This window comes from Lissotriton vulgaris, chromosome 3_1 (genome assembly GCF_964263255.1).
Source record: "Lissotriton vulgaris chromosome 3_1, aLisVul1.2, whole genome shotgun sequence".
Taxonomy (NCBI): Eukaryota; Metazoa; Chordata; class Amphibia; order Caudata; family Salamandridae; genus Lissotriton; species Lissotriton vulgaris.
This window is the reverse complement of record NC_141689.1, coordinates 62,726,440-62,749,813: the sequence shown is the minus strand read 5'-3', so window position 1 is coordinate 62,749,813 and position 23,374 is coordinate 62,726,440. Positions and strand designations below refer to the sequence as shown.

The following is a 23,374-nucleotide window of genomic DNA, read 5'->3' as shown; positions in this document are numbered from 1 at the left end:
CCAGGTGAGTGTGTTAATTTTCTGCCATTGTCAGGAGGGATTATTTTGGTAGGTAAGTGCTTGGCATTTCGACTTGTAGAAGGGGATACGAAAACCAATAAGTGAATGATCGGTCCAAAGTACAGGTTTAGGTGGGTCACAACTGAGTTTTGGAGTGTTCGTAAAAATTAAGTTCAGGGCATGGCCTGCAGTATGGGTTGGTCCTGAAACTAGTTGACGTAATCCCAATGTTTCTAAATCGGATAGTAGGTGGTAAGTTTCTACCTTCAGGTGGTCTTCCCCTTGGTAGGTGAAATCACCCAACAAGAGAAAATGTTCAGTTTAAAGTACATTGGGGGCTATAAATTCAATTAAGCGTTGGCTGAAATCCCTTTTTGGGGCGGGCGGGTGTTAGACTAGAACGCCTTTCCAGCAGAGGTTAGGGGAAAAGTCAAGTCCCAATTCCATCATTATTATTAATTTGTTTTCATTGGAGAGTTTCATATAGTACTCGCTGGACCTGAAGTAATATGCAGATTTAAGATTGACATAAGCCCCCAGAGCCCAGCAAACACCCCATGCTGTGGGACAGACAACGCGCTTTGAGCACCTGTGTGCTGCGGGACAGGCAAAGCGCTTTTAGCACCCCCATGCTGCGGGACAGGTGAAGCGCTTTTGAAGTGTGATGTGGTATGATCTGCAGTTCCTTCAGGCCACAGAGTACAACAAACACCCCTTGTATATGCAATCAATGAATAAGATAAACAAAGATGTGATGGCAGAATCTGCTTTTTTAGGTATAAAATAGCTCCTTATGCCTTCCACAACAAACAAAAGGACACACCTAAGCCAATAGAGAGGTTTAAGACCCCCAACATTACTACCAGGACATATGTGTCCCACCAGTGTTTATACAGCAACCATTCACAAAGAAAATGAGCATTGGTAAAGTTAGGAAAGTGGAGACCCTATGCCAGATCTATTGGCTTTGCCAATGCTTGTCCTGTTAAGTTGCAGAACCTTCATGACAGCATCCCAAGCACTGGACGATGGCTTAGACTCCATCTTTCAGAACTGAACTAACATTTTAAGATGCAAGGTTCATGTGTAAGAACCTTGCCAAAAGGACCTGTAACTGAGGCGTCGATTTAGAGTTTGTGGGACGGGTTACTGCATCACAGACAAGGAGGAGACTGCATCACAGACAAGGAGGAGATCCTCTCCGCCTTGGAGTATATAACATAATGTGTATTTGTAAGGTGCACATTCACCCAAGAGTATCCTGCCGCTGAATCACAGATGTTTATTGTTACAAAACTCAATTGTACTCATTTGTTTCCCTTCGGGATTTTATATGGCGCGAACATGACCCAAAGGTATCAGAGCGCTTTACATTGGCACCAGTTGCATTACAGATAGACACATTCATTTTTTTTAGGCACGGGGAGGTTAAGTGATTTGCTCAGAATCACAGGATGTTGATCGTCCCTTGCCGACACTCAAACCTGGTTCCCCAGCATCGAGGTCGACCGCTCTAGCCATTAGGCTACATCCTCTCATTTTATCGACCTCAGAGGGATGAAAGGCTGAGTGGACCTTTGGCCATGAGGCTGAACACAGGTCCCTACAGAGAACGCATTATTCCACTAGGCGACCAAACCCAGCTCTTTTTTTCTTTTTCTTCTCATGTCCTCAGTACGCAACAGTTAAAGTCAGGAGTTTTCAGGGACCTTTCTCAACTTCGTGGCGCCCCTAGAGAAAGAGACCCCTTACATCCATGTACTTATAAGGGGGAGGCTTGATTAAGTATGGTAGGTTGAGCTAGCCATCATTGCTACTCTTGCAAGCCTTCCTCGACGTTGTTGCGATAGCGTAATCATTGGACAGTTCAAAGAGGAAGTAAAGGGAAAACCAGGAATGTTACCATCATGTTACATGCACTTTTTATCTATACCACTTCACTTAATTCACCTCTTATGGTGTTCTTCCCACAAGTCCCAGAATTTATATTTTTTAGAGGCGTATTTCTTATTTTTATCTAGATTAAACACTCTCAAGACTGAGGCCAACCATTCGTTATGAGTAGGGGGAACAGGAGTTATCCATTTTACACAAATCTCCCTCCTTGCCAGAAGGATCAGAATGACAAGTAAGTTCTCTTGAGCTTTAGAAAAAGGTCTTCCTACATTAGTTCTTGAAATTGAGACCCCAAAAATAACTAGGTCCATACTTACAGAAAGTTGTCTTCCAAATACCCCTTCTAAAGTAGTACCCACTTCTTTCCAGAAGGCGTCCAGGCTGGGACAACGCCAGAACATATGTAGGTCATCAGCCATCTGTAATTGACACTTTGGGCAGCTCTTCACTGTGGCCCCGTTAAATTTGGATAATCTTTTCGGTGTCCAGTAGGCTCTGTGTACAGTGAGCAAATGATTTCTTTTAAGAGCAGCAGAAGTTACAATTGACCAGCATATGCTCATAGATACTTGCCATGCCTTGCTTGTATCCAGCGTCGGCAGGTCTTTTCCCCAGGTACTTTCTGGAATTCGGAAGTCGTCCTCCCCAGCCGAGATTAAGGCCCAGTACCAGAAGGAAGTTTCTTTCCGGAATGGTTTAGGCGTCTGCATCTTTATCTCCAGGGCGGTGTTTCCTTTTCTAGTTTCTTTGAGGGATTTACTCCAACTCAGTAGTTGATAATATTTAAATTTCGAAAGAGTGGAGTTCGTGCATTGAGATAATATATCCCAATCGAGCAGTTTGTTTTGAAACAGAAGCTGACCCCATTCCGTTATTCCTGCTGATCTTAGCGGTGTTGCTAATCTGTCCTTAAGGCAGTCTGGTGTGGTCTGAGAATCCCTGATCGGGGCCTTATCACTATAAAAGGGAATATCCATTGTAGATCTAATACAGTACCATATTCTAGCGGCTGATTTGAGGACCTTTAGTTTAATTTTTTTAAAGAACTTCGGATGACCAAATTTGTAGAGAAAGTGACTGGTATTGTTTGTTAAAATGCGTAAGAATAGTGGATAATTTTCATAAGGACCCAACAACACTCTACTACTTTTAAATTGGAAGGCCCTGCAGTATTCTAATAGGTCTGGGCTTGCTATTCCCCCTTGCTCTTTAGATCTTCTTAATTTACGCCATGCAATTCTTGGTTTTTTAGAAGACCATATGAAACTAGATAGGTCTCCCTGCATCTTTTTTATCTTTTCTCTGTTGAACTCTAACGGGATCGCGTTAAAAATAAAGGTGAATTTTGGTAAGATTGCCATTTTTATGATGTTCGATTTACCCAGGAATGTTAAGGGCAGCGCTCTCCAGACTTTCAGTAATTTTTTAACTTCAATCTCTACCCTATGAAAGTTTATTTGGGTAATTTTATCAATCTCCTTTACCAGATCAATACCCAGGTATCTTATTTTTTCTTTACTAAAGGGGGATACAAAATTTTCATTCCAGCTTACAGTTTCAGTTTTTGTCTGGTTTATCTGATAACCAGATATCCTCCCAAAGATTATCAAGGTCTCTTCTGTTGTTTTAAGAGCCTCTTCTAGGTCTGAAGTAAAGATCATGAGATCGTCCGCGTATAAAGCAACTTTCTTGTGCCACCCTTGATAGGAAAATGCGGAGATTGAAGGGAGATTCTTAAGATGTTCTGCAATCGGCTCAATATAGAAGTTAAAAAGTAGGGGGGAGAGAGGGCATCCCTGGCGTGTACCTCTACCTATCTGGATGTTGTTAGTTAATTGACCGTTAATTAGTATTTTGGCTCTGGGCGAGTTGTAAATATTTTCCACAGCTTTTATGATGTTGTCCCCCAGATTAAACTTTTTTAATACTTCACTTAGGTAGAACCAATTTACCCTATCAAATGCTTTAGCAGCGTCAATCGTAATTATTGATAGTGGGATTTTCTCTACAATAGCGATATCAATTACTGCAATTAACTCATGTGTGAGGTCCTGAAGATGCCTTCCTGCCATGAAGCCCTTTTGATTAGAGTTTATTAATGTTCCCGCTATTTTCCCTAATCTCTTTGCCAGGATTTGAGTAAAAATCTTATAGTCGCAATTTAGGATGGATATTGGGCGATAGGATTCGCATTTCTTTGGATTTTTACCTGGTTTAAGTATAATAGAGATTGTGGCATCATTCCATGACTCCGGAATTTTAACATTGTTTATAAAAATCTTGTTAAATAGTATTGTTAAATGGGGAACCAGCGAATCTTTTAGCTTTATATAGAATTCATTTGGAAGGGCATCAGGCCCTGCAGCTTTTCCTCTCTTTAGCTCTTTTATTGCTTCGGCAACCTCCTCTGCTTTTATATCACTATTCAAAGTTACTTTTTCCTCTGGGGTTAAGGCTGGAATATTTTGTGCTTGCAAGAAATTAGTTATTTCTTCAATTTTCGGATTACAATCCTCCGAGTAGAGGTTAGTAAAAAAGGCCGAGAATTCTTCTTTTAGTACTTTCTCTTCAAACCCATTTTTAGAGCTGTCTGTTGGGTCTATATAATTCATTTTATTTCTAGCTCGGTCTGTTTTGAGCTTCCATGCGAGCATCTTCCCGCAGCCCTCTCCATACTCATAATGGGCAAGTTTACTACATTCCCATCTTTCCCTAATTTTGCCTTCTAATAAAGTCGATAAATCTTCCTTCAATTTGAGCCTTTCCCTAATTAAATCTTGACATCTCAGAAGAGAAGTGTCTATCAAGATCTGTCGGTCCAGTGTTTTTATGTTCTCTTCTATTTTCTGGATCTCTTTTTTTTCGTCTCTTGATTTATGAATGGCCAAGCCACTGATCTTGCCCCTTGATACTGCCTTGTATGCATCCCAGACCACTTGGGGTGAGGCACTCCCATCATTGTCTTGAAAATATAGTTCTGTCTCCTGAGTAAGTTGGTCAATTATTTTGGGATCTAGGAGGACAGAACGGTCTAGAGTCCATCTCTGTATTGTTGAATCGTCCTTTATTTTTAATGTCATTTGGACAGCCGAGTGGTCTGAAAGATGAGCGGGAAGGTGGGTCAATTAATGAGTATTTTCTACTAGTCCCTGATCTATTAAGAAATAGTCGATTCTTGATTGAATTCCAAGCTTTTTATTGTTAAAGGTAAACCTATCATGTTTGGAGCCCTTTTCATCCCATACATCAAGAAGATTTAGATCTCTTTTATATATTCCCACCATTCTCTCATTTTAGGCAGGCTGTTCTGTTTTCCTTTTGGGATCCGATCTGTGTTTGGATTTAAAATTATGTTAAAGTCTCCGCCTAGGATCACAGGAAAATCTACCGATATCAAATGGGAGTATAATGATTGTAATGGGGTAGGATCATTTATATTAGGGCCATAATACCCAGCTAAAATAAAGATGTTATTGAGAAAAGTAATCTTGGCTAGCGCCCATCTACCCTTAGGATCTGTCTCGGATGATAATATTCTTGCTTTCAGAGATTTTTTTATGAGAATTACAACCCCTTTTGTGACGCACTGTTGGTCAGTACAAACATAATCCTCAACCCAATGAAGAGTTTTAATGATCTCTTCCCATTCTGTTTTCATAAGGTGTGTTTCTTGCAAGATTAAAATTTCGCTATCGGCAGCTTTTAAATATTCAAAGATTTTCCTTCTTCTGCTCTTGATTCTTAACCCATTAACATTCCAGGTAATTATTTTAATATTCTTCAGGTTTGGCGCTCATTGTTAATCAATTGGTTCCTGATTCTCTCCCCTGGATTGAAATGAGGACGTTTTTTTTTTCCCTATTTTGCTCCCAACCCCCATGTGCTCCCACCCCCCCCCCCTCTTTCCCTCTTAAAATGGCTGAAAGCCATTTGTGTTTGTGGTTATTCAATGAAAACTCAAAAAAAAAGAAAAGAGAAAAGGAGGGACGGGGAGACACATGTCCTCCCTGGGACGCTAGTGTTAAAAGTAAGTCTTAATACTAGATTTCATTGCTCATTATAAGTATATACCGCTGAGAACAAATATGTTTAGTCTAGGAATGGGCTTGGGATTGAATTTGAATTTGATCCCGCATCAGTGCTAATACGTTATCAACTTCTAGAGGATCTTTAATAGTATACATCTTATTCCTCCACATAATCCTGAGTGAAGCCAGGAACTTCATTTGGACTGTAGCCCCGAGTGATTTTAGTTCGGGCATTTTTTGGCCCAACTCCCATTGCCTGTCTTGTGTCACTTTCGCAATGTCAGATCGAATCCTAAAAGACCAGTCGTCCCTGTTGTATGTTCCAGTTTTTAGTGCTTCACTCAGGATCCTCTCTTTGATGTTGTAAGATTTAAAATTCACCAGGATCTTCCTTGGATTCTTTCTCTCCTTAGGTTTTCCAAAAGGATCACGGTGAACCCGCTGAATATCATTTTCCAGGTCTAAGGTTTTACACCACGGAAAATATTCCTCTATTAGCGATATTATAAATTTCTTTATGTCTGACCCTTCTCGCCCTTCCGGCACATTAAGAATTCTCAAGTTTGATCTCCTAGACTGGTTTTCCAAGGCTTCTAGTTTTTCCTCCATACTTTTGTCCTTTGCTTTTAAATCTCTTATATTTTTTTCTGATGCTTCCACCCTCTTAGTCAGACCCACAGCTACAGCTTCCACTGTAGAGATTCTCTCATTCAACGCCAATAACTTTGAGTCCAGAGATTCAAATCTATCATGGAGTTTGATTTGGTTATCCTCTGATATCTTAAATCTGGATGTCATCTCTGCAAACATCTTTTCCATAAGGACCTCCATATTGCTACTAGACTCACAGTGCATTTTATCGGATTTACCAGATTTAGAATTAATGTTAAATATATCTAAGGTGTTGATGTCTGGGGATACGATGTTTATAGCATTCTCCAATTCTGGAGCAGAAGGCATAGTAGAACAATTAGGGGTAAGTTCATTTCCAGAGGAGACTTGAGGTGTAGTTATTGTCTGACTCAGAGTCTGGCTGATGGGTAGGTCCTGGGAATGGACTATCGTCTGTGGTTCCTCAAGATCCTGATTCTCTAACTCCCTCAATGAGAATTCTGTCCAAAAAGTTGCCCGGATCGCTTATATCCCCCATTAGTGGCTGAGGTAACATTGGTGAGGCGGGCTTATCCATTACAGATATAGAGGGGGTTTTGTCTTGGTTTTTGTCCTGCACTTTAAAGTAAGACCTCAAAGAGGGTGTGATTTTTAATGCAGATTTTCTTCTCTTTTCATCTAGTTCCAGCCTCCCTTCTGACGCTCCTTTCTTATTTACTGGTATTCCTTTATCTGTTTTAGGGGCTTTACAGGAAATTCTCTTTGTGATTCGCGGAATAACAGTTTGCTTAAGAGCCGGAGGAGCTGATTTTTTAAGAAATAGCCTGTTCCTTAAGCAGTAAGTGGACTTTGCCTGTCGATTCAAATCAAGATCAGTCTCGGGATTAGCAGCCAGATCTAATTTATCTACTATGGTATCAAATTTATCAAATTTATCAATTTTATCTATACCTGTAGCACTGGAGCTAGCTAAAACTCTTGTTTGCTTTAATAGATCAGGGATTACTGGGGGTGAGGTGGAGCAAACTGTGCTTTCTTTCTGCCCCTCCACTTTTACACCACCCAATCTCCTTAAAGTGGTATGTTGTAAATGTACCTGTATCTGTAAATATTGTGACAATGTACTGCTCTCACAAGCTCCTACCAGATAAATCAGCTGAGGCAGGTAGTCAGGGCTGTTTAGTTTAAATAAATTCCCCGAAATTGGTGTGTCAGTTACTGGGAGAGTGCTACTGGATTGAGGCTGAGACTGGTATATCTTCGTGATTCTCCTATTATTTACCTGGACCTCAGAACTAAAGGACTCCCCTGAGAAGTGTGTCCGGGTTCTAAACGCTTCTACTGCCCCCGCCTTACCTCTGACACTGAATGAAAATCGGCTTACTACTTTCCTGCTGCTCCGCCGTGCACGCAGGGCAGCCTGCCACTTTCCAGCGTCTGAGTTCGTGAAGGGTTCCGAATCGAGCTCCGAGTCACCGATGGGCAGTTTCCGTTTCCCGGTATTCTCTGACACACCAGCGGGGGCTGGGGGAGGATCTTGAACGCTAACGCTGAGCGGAATCAACATGGGCAAAAAAGAATCACCCGGCAGGTAGGAAAACGGCGTCTTCCGCGTCTAACAGCGTCTACCAGCACCTCCACTAAACTGAACTTTTAAATAGCTAAAGAGTAGGTCTGGCACTCATATTTAGTATGCCATGATGAAAGAAATAGAATCGCTCCTAATTCAGCATATTCACGAGCATCCTCATCAGGTATAACTGCACGCGGAGCTCAGGCACGGAGCTCCCGACCGGTCTCAACAGCCGGCCGCCATCTTTCCCCCGACCAAACCCAGCTCTTGTACGTCACTTGTAATAAGGTGGGCAGAATAGTCCCTATTTTTGTGACAGAATAACCTACTAGCCAAACTCTGATTCAGGCTCTAAGCCTTCAAAAGGACTTTCAATGAAGGGGGGACATAGATGAGTTTGTTGCAGTGTCTATCTAAGTCAATACAACTGTAAGGCGATTTGCAACTGGGGCTGGACCTAACCACGATGTTCGCGCGTTTTCCAGGTTGAAGTGATTGGACCAGAGGACGCAATGGCAAGAGAGCACTTGGAGGGAATGGACCGGGCTACAGTGGTACCTGTCCTCCTGCAAGTCGTCTGTGCAGTGGGAGTGGGGGCGGGGGGACCTTGAGTTGGAGCAGAGGCATCTGGGCTCAATGTGCAATATAGGGATTCAGGGGTGAGTGGGTAGTCAAACCTTGTCCCACTGGACTACCTCAGTGGGGTAGGCTTGGACCTTTACCCACTGCGAAAGTTTACCTGTTGTTTCCAAAGACATTCTTGAGATGCTGGAAATAGGATCACACTTCATCAGTTCAGCACATATCATTTCATGCACAATATCTGCAGGTAGTGTACCCAGAGGCCTGGAATATCTCCATTCAAACAGATGCCCCTCTTTAAAAATGTCTTGGGTGCCCTTAATCAGAGACACTGACATATCTTCTCCCTACTCCATTACCGCCCTGTAGATCTCCAGATATATTGTTGATCAACCTTGGTCAAGATCTATATATGTATGAGGTACCATGCACCTTCTGAAGAGAAATAAGCACAGGGGGTGGGCCAAGAAATTTAAAGCAAAAACAACCCCAATAGAGTGGTGTAGGGTAAAGGGGGTTGAACATGGTAATGCTTCTAAATTAATTGCTGTAGGATGCCTACAATTCTGAAACAGTATAAGCAATGTGAAATTTGTGTATGAATCTACCCAGCAGGTGCAGAAAACTAGCTATTCATATGCAAATTAATAATTCAAACAGCTAAGAACTTTAAGGGTAAAGGAGAGGATTAAAGGAAGATTATGTGATGTTTAACATATATGATGTTCAAATCCCTCAGTACAGAGCGCCATGGCTGTGCTGCAAAATGAAGGAATTGGAAGGTGAAGTATGTGGGTGCAAAGGATTAGCCCTATGGAGCTCAGGCTTTAGACCTGAGACTTGCGAGTGTGTAGGACAATAGAAGGTGGTGAGTCGGCCATAAGGTACAGTGGGAGTGATCTTAGGGCTGCTTGTGGGGAGAGCTAGAAGAGCTGCTGTGTGACGACATTGGACCATCTGCAGAAGAAAGCAGCAATCTTTTGCAGATGGATGCCACTTTGATGGCCAATGATACTGACAGGTGAAGTGAGATACTTACTCAAAGGTGGATTTCAGTGGAGTGGAGCTGCCCTTGTTGTCGTAGACTTTCTCGCTCACAAAGTAGGGTTCCATGGCGAGAATCTTGCCAATGTCAACCAGGAATTCAACGCTCTTTATCTTCTTGATGGTCTTATCATGGGTGAATGCCAGGCACTTATAGATAGTGTAGTTGCGGCCCATGGTCCTGGCTCTCGACAACCAAGCATCCGACTTGCTGGTGGGCGGTGGTGCTGTTAAGACGACTCCGTCCGCATGCTGGACACACCACAGGTCGCCGTTATGACTGAAATTGATGAAGTAGGTCAGTGAATTCCACAGCCCTTGTCCAATTACAATGCTCTTGGCGTACCAAGCTCCATCTGTTGTCGAGAAAGGGTGGCCTTTCACCAGCTTATCTTCTATAACCCCGTGCATTATATTTTCATGGTCAAAAAACAGTGCCAGAAAGAGCTGCCAGTCGCTGCCGCCTATCTTAGTAGCTTGCTTGTAGAGCCAGGGCACATGCTCATTGTATGGTTCTGGGCCTCTGTACCATGCACCCGCCTTGGTCACAGCAAACAACTTCCCGGAGCGACTGAAATAAAGGAACTTGAACTGGTCCCAGTTCACCCTCCCTACACATGTCGCACTCGCGAACCAGTCCTTCCAGGGGGACGAAGGGGTGGGTCCTTTGTACAGATCCGTCCCCCGTACAACAAACATGTCTCCTTTTGGGTTGAAAAAGACGTGGCTGGCATTGTCCAGCCGGCCCAAGGACATGGATCTTGCTGTGTAGTTGTCTTGAACATTTGCTGGAGGCAAGCCAATCCTGCAGTTGTTGGCTTTGTCAATAGTGAACAGGAGGGTTTCTAGGGTGCAAGAGAAAAGACACATCTTAATTCCTGGTCCCTCTAGGATCTTTAAAAGATAAATTCTTATAGGAATGACAGATACTTCATTAGTTTTAGGAGGAAGCAGGAATTTGCATTAGGAGTATCATCATTCCATAAACCATGGCTTTATGGTTAAGTCCAAAGCAGCCACATTTACACCCAAAGCTCATGAGGACATTCAGATCCATTTGATTTATCGACAAGACCAGGAGGCCTCCACAATGACACGTTTTTCAGAGAGTTTTTGCAAGCTTCAGTAGGTTATTTTCGCTCTGTGTAGTAACACCTTTTCCCTATGTGGTTTCCCAAGAAGATATTTTGAGTGGTAAATGTGTGTGAGTGCAGATGGCACGCAGAAACATTGTCTGGAGCAGTGGCAAACAGTGCATTGTAGCCAAGCCCACAAGAAGGAGTTGGCACCAACTGTCTTGCCCAATATAACACCCCAAAAACCAACAAATGTGATTGACAAAGCATCCATGCACGAAAAAAACAGATTGAACAACACGTGTCATGTAATAAGCACCATTTCACAATGTTATTGAGCAGTGTTTTCTTCTCACATCCTCTACGAACAACAAAGCACTTACCAAATACCCCACATAATACAACGAAGACTAACCCACAAAAAAAATACCCAGAGCCCACCCCCAATCACACACCACCATTCCCGTGCTCATGCCATACAAACACGAATTCTAACTTTGTTAAAACTACAATACCTGACTTTCACACAATCTTTAATTTAACCTAATCCCTGGCATCAGCGTTGGACCCCTTAAAACAACCCCACTAAATGTGTAAACAAAACTTACGCTTCATATGGAGCTACATTTTCTAACCACGCCACAGTGATTATCAGGGCGGCTATGGTGCATTTGTTTTTGGCTGGAGAGGCTGCTGGATGAGGTCACTGGAGGCCCATAGGAATGAATGTGAATTACCGAATCGGTAAATACTGATTCGGTAAAATAGAGAAACATTCAATGGTGGCAGGGTGTCACATTAACACCGTGTTGCACCCCTGAAAAGTGCTTGTGTGCACATGTGGCACACATACATGCCCTAAGAGCATGAATGTCTGCCACATGGCACTGCTGGAAATGCACAGATTTGCATTTTCAAAGGTATTCGTTATTTACCACCAACTAATAGTTGGTGGTAAATAACGAATCCCTAAATGTAAAAAGCACTCACTTGAGTGCTCTCTACATTAAGCATTCGGTAATTTACCGAATCGGTATGCTAATTTACAGATTCCTTAATTACCGATTCGGTAAATTACCAAATCCTACTATTTGGCCACCTACATCTGAAAAGCCTAATTCCGGTCGGTAATGGCCGAAATTCTGTAATTTTGGCTGTTACCGACCGGAATTAGGCTTCCTACATCTGGCCCCATAACTGTTTTCCATAAAAGGATCCAGGCCAAATTTACATCCTTAGTTTCACACATTTTGCAGAACCTAATAGTAACCAGGGTTTGTCTCCTAGAGGGAACTGAGAAAATAGTCTAAATGTAACAACATTTTGTGGTTTTATTTTTTGAAGTGCTGTGCAAGAACCTATATTTTCTATTAACATCACCATCCTCCCAGCTTTCAGGAACAAGCAAAGTTGTAAAACAAATGATTTGAACCACAGTTTTTTCTTTTTTTTAGTGATAATCATTTTTTTCCTATTTATTGTGGTTTCAACCTACATGCAATTTATGATGTACACGGATGTGAAGCTCATGGATGAACACAGAAAGCTATACATGTTTGAAAACTAGACAAAATTCAGAATTTCACAATGGTCATTTGTGTAGGTCGCTAACAGTTTTTCCAAAGCGACTAATTGTTGAATTAAAAGTAGGAAAGAGTTGAAATAGCTGTTTTTCTTTGCCCTGATGTCTGATTTATAAAAGCAATACACTGTCACTTCTGTCAGACTGTTCTGTGCACAGGGATATATAGGTTGTTTGTTGCTGAGAAACATATGGGACAATCACTGAACTGCAGCTTAGAATGATTTTTTATTGTTTACTGGCCATGCATGCAGTGGGTAAGAAGAAAATCTATGCAGTAAATACTGAGGTCAAGACACTATTACGAGATTCAGCGAGCATTTTATAAAACGTGCTCTATCTTGCGCACTGCCGTACATTTGGAAGCCAAAACTGGAGAACAATTCAACTGGTATTAACATTTGATTAATTATTCTGTGTTCCCACATAAAAAACTGCCCAGCCACACAACCACACACGTTTGCATAGTATATATGTGGACGTGCTGGATGTAGGAATTTTGTGGAACACTGCAGATTCCGTAATGTTCTCTCACGGAAATGTGAGGAAAATTAGTAATTTTAGACAAAGAATGAGGTTTGCTGGGCATTCTAGGTAGGAAAATGTAGTGGGCTCCATGCATATCATCCCACTCTGAACTCCTGAATTGTTTTCTGAAAATGGGTTTAGTGTGGCTCCCTGGTTGCTGGCTGATGCAGAGCTCAAATAGTGAAGCCATTTACCATGGCAAGTGAGAGAAAGTGGGATTTACCTGCTCTCTGCCACCTATTTGTCAAAACTATAATAATAATAATACTGAAGTTTTATAAAGCGCGAACCGCTACCTCAACAACAAAGGTGTCCCGGCGCTCAAACAGCAAGCAGCACATGCAGAATGGTATCAGAAAAAAACAGGGGCATTCCTAATTGTTGTTAAAAAGCCATGTCTTTAGTGATTTTCTAAAGCAGGACTCTGTATTTGCGTGTGGGAGGAACATCGGCAAGGCCTTCCACATTTTTGCTGTTCTAGCAGAGTATGCTCTACCCCCCAGCCGGGCTTTCACGAAGCGGGGGACATAAAGCAGGTTCTGAGTGTTTGAACGCAAAGACCGAACCTGCTTGTAGCAGCAAAGTCTTAGTTTGAGATAGCTGGGGCACTTTCTCTTCAGTGTGCAGTAGGCCAAAGTAAGAGCTTTTAATTTTATTCTTTTTGCTATTGGAAGCCAGTGCAGATCTTGCAGGTGCGGAGAGACATGATGCCTAAAGGGGATGAGTCTGATCAGCCTCGCGGATGAATTCTGCACCATCTGCAATCGTCTAATCGCATAATTAGGTAGGCCAAGATATAAGCTGCTTGCGTAGTCCAGCCTGGATGTCACTGTGGCATGGACTACAGATTTACGGCAATCTTCTGGTAGCAAGTGCAAGACTTTACAAAGGGTTTTTAGTTTGCTAAAACAACTGGCGTAGACATGTTGAATTTGGGCCGAGAAAGAGAGGTCGGCTTCCCATCTCACTCTCAGATTTTTGATGCTAGAATAGGAGGAAGGTGGAGGACCAATTTCTAAAGGCCACCACAAGTCTGGCGCAGGCATTGGGCACTTTCCAAAAAAAGATCACCTAGGTTTTTCCCGCATTAAGTTTTAATTTATTTGTGTTCATCCAGAGGGCGATATCACGCAGACATCCTTTAAAATTCTTGAAAGTCTCTACCATCTGCTCCTGGTACGAGAAAACCGCCTGGGTGTCATCAGCGTAAGAAATTGCCTTAACACCCCAGTTGGCAATCAAGGAGAAGAGAGGCGCTAGGTACACATTAAAAAGTAGAGGGCTCAGCGCAGAGCCCTGATGGACGCCACACCAGAGAGGTTTAGGTTTCGATGAAAATGGGCGTAGAGCGACTCTTTGCCAGCGGCCGCTAAGGTAAGATTGCAACCAGGTCAGCACCTTCCCCTCTAGGCCTATATCTTTTAATCTCTGAAACAGCCTAGCGTGAGCGACAGTGTCAAATGCTGCGGACAGATCCAGGAGCATCAGCAATGCTGATGCCCCTGAATCTAATGCCCATCTCACAGACTCTGCCACCTCAAGGAGGGCAGTCTCCGTGCTAAAGCCTGACTGGAAACCAGATTGTGTTTCATGCAGAATGGCATTCCACTCAATGAAGTTGATCAGTTGTCTCTGGACCAACTTCTCCAGCATTTCACCTGGTGCGAGCAGTAGAGAGATTGGCCTGAGATTGTTAAGGTCTCCTGGATCTCCGGTAGCTTTCTTTCTCAAGGGGAGGAGGGTAGGAGGCCTCCAATTGTCAGGAAATACACCAGTATCAAGGGATGCGTTCCAGACATAGGTGAGTGTATTGGTAAGGGAATGGGATATTATTTTCCAAAGTTTAGGGAGCCAGGATCATCTGGGACCCCTGATCTACATAATTGAATTTCTAACGATGCATCCAGATTGGTAGAAAGTTAGAAAACAGAGGAACCTCCACCCCTCTTAAAGGAGAGTCCGGTTTCTCTGTTGCCTTAGGTACTGAAAATGAGTCATAGACCTTTAGAATCTTATTTAAAAGAAAACTAGAAATGTCTGCGCACAGAGTTGGTGAAGGTTTCACTTCAGTCTCTATTGCTTTAGGCTTGAAGAAGGTCTGAACTATCTTAAACACATCTTTACTGAAATGATCTGCCTTTTGAATACAGGCAAAAACCACAGTTGATGGAAAGAATGCAGAACAATGTCATACATTCACCCAAGTACAGAGATCTGGGCCTAAATCCATCGTTTTTTTGCACTCCACACCACCCCAGTTCAGACATGGCCATATGCAAATCAGTCTGACCCTGTGCCTCATGGGAACAGTCCAGCCCGAACTGCCAAGCCATGCCTTCCCTGGACCGGAAACAAGCTTAGTTTGGTGGCAGAGTGGGCTAAAGAACGGCGGCTGAAGACGGCTGGAATGCCAGAAACCGGTCCTCGGAAGCTTGTTTCCGGTCCAGGGAAGACATGGCTTGGCAGTTTGGGCTGGACTGTTCCCATAAGGCACAGGGTCAGACTGATTTGCATATGGCCATGGCTGAACTGGGGTGGCAGAGTGGGCTAAAGAACGGTGATGGATTAAACCCAGATCTTTTGACTGGGTGTGAGTGTTTGATTGATTCAGATGCTCCGTCTATCACCACCCCCTTTTGTACCGCTTTTGGCCGCCATAAGTGTGGCAGGGTATGCTCAGACGTGAGTCCCTTGCTCACTTTGCCACTGGATTCAAGCAAGCCGGGCTGAAGACGGGTGGAATGCCAGAAACCGGTCCTCGGAAGCTTGTTTCCGGTCCAGGGAAGACATGGCTTGGCAGTTCGGGCTGGACTGTTCCCATGAGGCACAGGGTCAGACTGATTTGCATATGGCCATGGCTGAACTGGGGTGGCAGAGTGGGCTAAAGAACGGTGATGGATTAAACCCAGATCTTTTGACTGGGTGTGAGTGTTTGATTGATTCAGATGCTCCGTCCATCACCACCCCCTTTTGTACCGCTTTTGAATACAGGCAGCAATATAGTTTCTCCTGACCATTTTTAATGACTTATGTAACTTTTTCAAGGCATTTTTGTAAATTCCTTTAGCCAGGTCGCAGTAATTTATTCTCCACGGGCATTCTAATCTCTTACAGCTCATTTTTTCTGAACCAAGGGGCCGATGGGGATAGTCTGCAAGATAACATCATTTTTGCAGGGGTGACGATCTCCACCGCTGAGGAGATCCATTGATTAATGCCAAGGCATCTATATTAGGGTCTGAAGAAAGAGAGGGGAGATTGTTCTCTAAAATAGGACCCAAGGCTTCAGCAGTCAGACTTTTCCACTTTCTCTTCATGATGGACCGCTTACCCCTGGCCTGGTCGGTATTAGACGGCATCAATGAGAAAGGAATCAGATTATGATTCGGCCAGACCAGGGGGCGGGGAACTTTCATAACCATTGAGGGGTTGTTAGAGAAAACTAAATCTAAAGTGTGGCCTGCCTTGTGCGTAGGAGCAGAAACCATTTGCAATAAATTGGCAGCCGCTAGAGAAGAGATCAGCTGGGCTGCTTAAGAACAATTGGGATCATTTACATGAAAATTAAAATTGCAGAGGGCCATATAGTTGGCATAGGTTAGCGATTTTTGGACATTATAGTTACAAAGATCGTGGCAGATCTTTGCGGCACAAACAGGTGGTCTATAGATTAGGGTGCCTGCTAGGGATACCATAGGATTTATCTGAAAGCCAAAATTAAGGACTTCGATGCCTTGTAAATCGAGTGGGCTAGAAGAGACCAATTCCCATGAATCCCTGAAAATAATAGCAATCCCACCCCGTCTTTTGTTGCCCTCCCTATTAGTGAAACACATTTTGAAACCTGGCGGGATGGCTAGGGTAATAGCTGCCACTGTATCTGCATTGAGCCAGGTTTCTGTTAAAAACATGGTGTCCCAAGAGGACTCCATTAGGGCCAGCCAAATATCTTCAGCATGTTTAGGGAGAGATCTACAGTTGGCTAGACATGCCCGAAAAGTGTCAGTGTGCTTTGGCAAGATGCCCTGTGGGCTAGATGTCCCTGAATAGATCATTTTATGCAGTCTTGCCACACCGTTTAGCCCTTGCCCACACGAGTGGCAGCTATCTGACATTCGAGTTGCAGCAGGATCTATCGGGAGAAGCTCAGGACAACTTGCATTACTATAGGACTACAGTTCCTCTCGGTTCCAGCGTATCGTCTTCACCTCCCCACCACCACCGGCAGCATAGCTGGCGTTGGCCGCGTTCGGGTCGCGGACGGGCGCAGACGGGCTTGCCTTTGGCGCACCTTCGATGCGCCGGCGGCGCGCCCGCTGCGCGGCCGGTCCTCCATCTGATTTTACCTGAAATAATCCAAATTTTCTCTTGCTTGTAAAGAGATGGGGGTACTCTAGATCCTAGAGTGGCAGAATGATGTTGGGCCTTTAGGGTGATGATGCGACCTGATGCCAGAAGTGGCCATACATCATCCCATCATCCCATTCTTTTTTATTAACTAATGTCCTCAGCATCCATTTGGATATCTGCCCCCACCAGGGGGGGACTAGAGGGCAAATCCGGCAATCTTCTCTAGGGTGAGCTAAAAGACTTTCCGGGCCCATTCTGGGTCATGGCCCTATGTCTCTGAGTGCCACTCCTAGCCCTACCTTTTTCTGATCTTTTTTGCCTTGTATCTTGTTGGCCTTCTGGCCCCTCTCCAGGGTTCAGATTAGAAGTAAAGCCTGGGAAGGCAAAAAACTGTTGGACCCTTTTTGGGGAGGGACACTGCCAGTGCCTGGGTGGAACTCCCTCCTCAACCCTTGATTTTACCTTCTACCCTGGTTTCCATCGGGTGTTTTGATCTCCCAGGGAGGTGTAAATGGAAAATGAACCTCCCAATTTTCCCTCTACGGGGTCGAGAAATACTTCAGGCCCCATATTGGGGTGGGGGCATAAGCCAATGCTGGGTGGGCAGACCTACTCATTCTTTATTTACTTCTTCCTCTATGGTTTAGTGCACCTTCTTTCACACCCAGGGACATGTTCGGTGTAAACATCCCAATCTGATGTTGGGTTCATGATAGGGTGGGAGCATGGTCCGATTCCTGGATGGGCCTCAGCTTTCTGCTCCTCCCCAGGGAGGGAGGAAATACTGAGAGCAAGCTCCCCTTATCTGCAAAGGTTGTTGTGCCCTGGGTGGAGGGGGTGCCAAATTACAGATGGATGCCAATTGTTTCCTAACCCTGTGTGTTTGACATGCGCAAACTCAGGCCTGTTCTAACTCTCCTCACGCCTGAAGGCAGGAGATCCACCATCTCTGCATTAATAGAGCTACATCTTGATTACTGTAAAAACAAGTTACTTATCTGTACATTGTGGTTCTACAGTGACATATTTTATAGATTCACATGCTTAAATCTTCCCCGTCATCATGGTGGGAGTCCCTTAGTAACAGTAAAACAGCAGTACTATGCTTTAAACTTAATTCCCTCTGAAATTCAATAGTGTTCAGTAACCAGTTATCACCATTTTAGAACATCCAAACTTCAGCCAATTAGAGCATAGACCCAGAGTACCCATCTCCTGCAGGGCCACCATACCTCAGATTTCTAGCACAAGTGCAATTAGAAGAATAATAGAGGTATGTATTGGTGAACCTGACAGGGGAGGACGGCAGGCCACATGTGAATCTATAAAAGATATCAATACTGGAGAACCACAGTTTACATGTTAGTAACTTATTTTTTCTCCAGTATTGTATTTTTTATAGATTCATATGCTTGAATCAGAATAGTAAGCAGTTTGCAAGTAACAAAGAAAGCGGGAAAAGGAGAACCATCCTACCATGCTACCCGAAACCGAGAATAAAAATCAAAGGCAGACAATGTAAATGTAGAAAAAGAGACAACCACAAAACAGTACTATAGGAAAAAGAATAGACCTTAGCGAAAACATGCATACCATATGCAAATAGTCATCACAGGGCCGCGTATCCAACCGTTATATCTGCCTTCCGCCATGTTTCCAGACAAAGACAATGTTCAGCTGCCAGAGAACTGGAGGAGGTCTTATCGGTGGGTAGACCCTGAAGAAGCCCTTCATAAATGTCTTCACCAGCATGTTGGACCTCTGGTGGAGACCGAGGTCATAGACAGAGAGTGTCTCGTTGACGGGAAGATTTTACCTGAAGAAGCCTCTTTGAATGGAGTATGCGGCACAGGTGGAGGAGCAGAGCCAACTCTTTGAAGTGCATGAGAGGGAGCAGGCTGCTCTTTTTTAGCCCTCTTTACTTTCCTTACTCTGAGATCTGAATTTTTTAGGATCTCTTTGGGAAAAAGAAGATCTTTCTTCCTTTCTCTTCTTGGAGGAAGTATGTGTCTTCTCCTCACTCTCAGAGTCTGATTCCTTAGCAGACTTCCTATTTTGTAGCAAGAGAAGCAGCCTTCCCTCATGGTCTTTGAGGGTTTTTGGGGAGAAAGTATGACAGTACTTGCAGTTTCTGGGCTCATGTTCTGGATACAGACACTGCAGACATGCCTTATGTGGGTCCTCAGAATAAAGTCTGGACCTTCCACAAGTCTTACAGGGCCTAAACAACCCTTTTTTAAGACTTAGACATTTTGAAGAAAACCAAAAAGGTACACTCACTCCCGAACTGTACATAACACACCATGTGTATTTGTAAAACGCACGTTCACCCGGAGGTATCTTGGTGCAGAATAGCAGATGTTTCGTGTTACCCAACTCAATGGTACTCATTTTATCAACCTCAGATGTATGAAAGACTGAGTGGACCCGCCGGGATTTGAACATGTGACCATGAGGAAAAACACAGGCCCCCGCAGTGGAGGAATTGTTCCACTGAGGCACCAGACCCGGCTGAAGAGATGGACGTAGAAATTAACTGCAGTTCAAAAGGGTAAGAGTAGAAACACTGTGACTGAGCAGAGCTCAGGGAGACTCCCTAACACACAACATGCGGTAAGAAATCTGAGGTATGGTGGCCCTGCAGGGAATGGATACTCTGGGTCTATGCTCTGATTGACTAACGTTTGGACCTGTAATTTCTGAAGGTGAACTCCCCATCCCTCCATAGAAGAGTCTGACTGCAATATCATATACAGCTTCGCTGAGAGGAAGAACAGACCTTGAGATAGATCATCCCCAATCGCCCACCAGGACATTGCTAAGGTCATTTCCGGTGTGACTGAAACAATGTTGTCGAAGGAGTAAGCTAGAAGGCCCCTTGGAAATGTACATAAACAAGTAGAACGAGCATAGAGCTATGCTTCTAGAAAACCTTTTTTTGGTTTCAGTGAAATGATGCACTATCAAATTTTGTTCTGCATTTATTTGGCTATAGTCTCCTTGGTGGGGAAACCCTTAGTTTTTTTATCCTACCCCAGGGACCATATATTGAAGGACTAGGTATCCTGTAGGTAGTTTTAACTTTCCACAATTACAAAATTCACCCCACACACAAAAAAGGGAAAACAACAGTGCCGCTGTAATCAGGTGTCGAAGAACACCTGGTAGGCATTCGGCCTTCCGGATGGGAACCCAATGATGAAGCATGCCACCAATAGGTTGGTGGGTGAGGGTTCTTCTAAAAACCCTAAGGGTTCCCCCATCAAAGAGACTTTAACCAAATAAATGCATAACTAAATTTGATAGTGCATCATTTGCAAGCGATTAGCAACTTCTGGCTTAGCTCCACGGTCTCCTCATCTGTTATAGAGTATTTCATGTATTTTTAAGTCACTATTTGACTTTCTAGCCACAGCATCTCTAGACATGTTCGAGATCACTCTTTACTCTCCTCTCATCTTTCTCTTCCTCATGATCTTTATTTTTGATAAACACCTTCAGGAGGTGGTTTATTTTTTGTCCTAGAGTCTCAACCATGGCATCACCTAATGAATCTAAAACTAATGCTTCCTATATTGAATTTAGGAAGAAGTTGAACTGTTTATATTTGATTAACTTATTACGTCCTGACTCTTCCCTCCTAACTAGCCCAGGACCATGAGAGATTCAGGTGAGCACTTTAAAAATCTCAGTTCACATAAACAATTAACATAAATCACACCGCATCGGGCCCATCAAAATGGTCTGTGTTCTGCCAAGTCGATCATGTTGCCTTTGGGAAGAGTGCATGTAGCAGCACATTTGGATCCAGTGGCACATAGCAGACCTAAATTCTCTTTGCTGGCTGTAACCAACTGTCCAATGTTGTAGGACAGAGTATGCAGATAATTTCCCATCTCCAGAATGATCTCCATGCCCTCTCAGGAGCTGAACAATAGGTGCACATGACCAGGTTCCAATGCAGTGATCCTGTAGGAAAAGAAAAGTGTTCTAGGGTCTGTGTGTGGTGCTGTGGGGGTTAAGCCTCTTCCTCTGCTTGTTGGATCCAGACAGATGGATCAGGTTATGGTCTGGCATTGGTGTATCCTCTTCTTCCTAATCACCTCATTGCTCTGTGGTTTTATGCGCAGATGGTAGTGGAAGAAAAGCTGAGATAATTGAAAATGCAAGGGCTATAGTGCCTGTCAATAGAATTCTGTATTCTGCTGCAAGGGCTGGTTGGGTCACAGCAGCTGCAGCTATTGCTGTAGCAGTTATGCCCTATTCTGTTGTTGTACTTGCATGTGTGCGAGCTGCAATTGCCACAGGAACTGAGGCAGGCAGGCTGGAAGTTCTTGTGTGACCTACCATGTTGCTTAAATCGTGGCCGTTGTAGTGGTCATGACATGGGGAGGGCTTCCTGCTGTGTGAGTTCTTGTGTCTGACAAACAAATGTCAGCAGTGATTTGTATAGATTTCCTTCTCTTAGATTTTCTTGCAGGTGGTGGTCTACGGTTTGGAAAAGGCTGTTCTGCATCCTTCTGAGCTGTTTCACTTGCAAGTTGGAGTGCATTCTTTAGTGATGCCACAGTAGCAACTTTAGATATGCATGACGTGATTTCTAGGGACCCCAGCTTATCAACCACTGGAACTCAGGGACACTGACTGAATCATTACTGGAAGCCCGGGACCCCAGCTTAAGTATTGTTGATGATGTGAACCCCAAAACAGTACAAAAAATAGAGACAAAACATTCATCAAACAAATACACAAATGATGACACATTTTGTTTAATTTGCAAACACATATAAATAAAAAATTATCTAAATCTAAATTTAATACAAAGGTTGGAGGTTTTCTAAATTCAACTGAGGCCACTCATCGTCCATAGCATATTCTGTTTGATGCAGCTGCACTGCTCCTACAAATCAATCTGAGGAAACTAATTAAATTTTTAGCCTCCAATTTTGAATAACTTTACATTTGCAGTAAGTTTAAAAAAATGTAATTGTGCATTTAGCTTCTTTGTTTATATGCATTTTATTAATCAGTTAATATTCAGTTTTCTAAGTAGTCGTGGACCCCTTAGGATGCTTTGCGGACCCCCAGAGGTCCCTGGACCACAGGTGGGAACCACTCACATAGGTGCTATATCCAAGGACGTGTATTAAAATGTGCACCTTCGAATGGAAGATGAAGTCTTTTGGGGACTAATAGGAAAGGGATCTGCTTTCTATTATGCTATGGTTCGCGTCTTCACAGGCTGCACATACCCCAGGCAATCTTGTGAAATTTCGGGGAACTTCCATATTCCTTGGAATTCACCACAGAAATATACAACCTATTCTGGGCAGATGGTAAATGTCTGCTGGGACCCTATAGGGCATTTTTACAAGGGTCACTTTTAACAAAATGCCCTGCTCCATATTTACAAAATGACTTTAAGCCCCTTTTTGTGGCTTAAAGCCACGTTGTAAATATGGTACCCTTTCACGTAGATATCTGCATGAAAAGGGCATGCAATGGGTGATACTGTGGGCGTTCCGCTGCAACACCCACTGGTTTTTGACTCTGCCCCAGATTTACAGAGATCTTTAAATCTGAGGCGGTGCTAAAAACTAACGCCCTTAAAGAGCAGGTGTTAGAATAGTGACACGAGGAGAAATACTTTTAGTTCTCCTATTTATTGCTTTTTCTATGTGAGCTGCATTCTGTAGCAAACATAGAAAGAGCAAAACGCCATTATGGATTGTTTATGTGCAGGAAGGGACACCTACCTGCAAATAAACAATCATGCCCTGCAATGCAGGCGCTCTTGCACTATTGTTGGCGGTAGGCATCTAATTTTAGAGCCAGCGCTAGGGAAAACACAGGGGTGCGCTGTATTGTTGTAAATAAGGCAAATCCCTGCATTTTGGAAATGTCATAGCACAGTGCTGCCAAATTTGGCGCAGCTCCGCACTCCGACATTCCCTTGCACATATTACCCTATGTGGGGTGGAGCGAGAGAGACAGAACGATAAGGGTGTACTAGGGGAAATTGTTGCATAACTGGAGGTGCATTAAATACTCCCCTTTGCTTTGAGTCAGGGTGTGGAGGGAATGGAGCTTAGGGAATGGGCTG

General features: G+C 43.5%; 1 protein-coding gene across 1 annotated transcript in view; it reads right to left on the bottom strand.

The window, feature by feature from the left end:
• Nucleotides 1-23,374, bottom strand: part of LOC147725957 (uncharacterized) — a 66,754-nt gene that overhangs the window by 23,745 nt on the left and 19,635 nt on the right. The window contains exon 2 of the mRNA XM_086960080.1: nt 9,731-10,580. Coding sequence (XP_086816206.1) covers nt 9,731-10,580 — 850 coding nt within the window. The remainder of the gene's footprint in view (nt 1-9,730; nt 10,581-23,374) is intronic.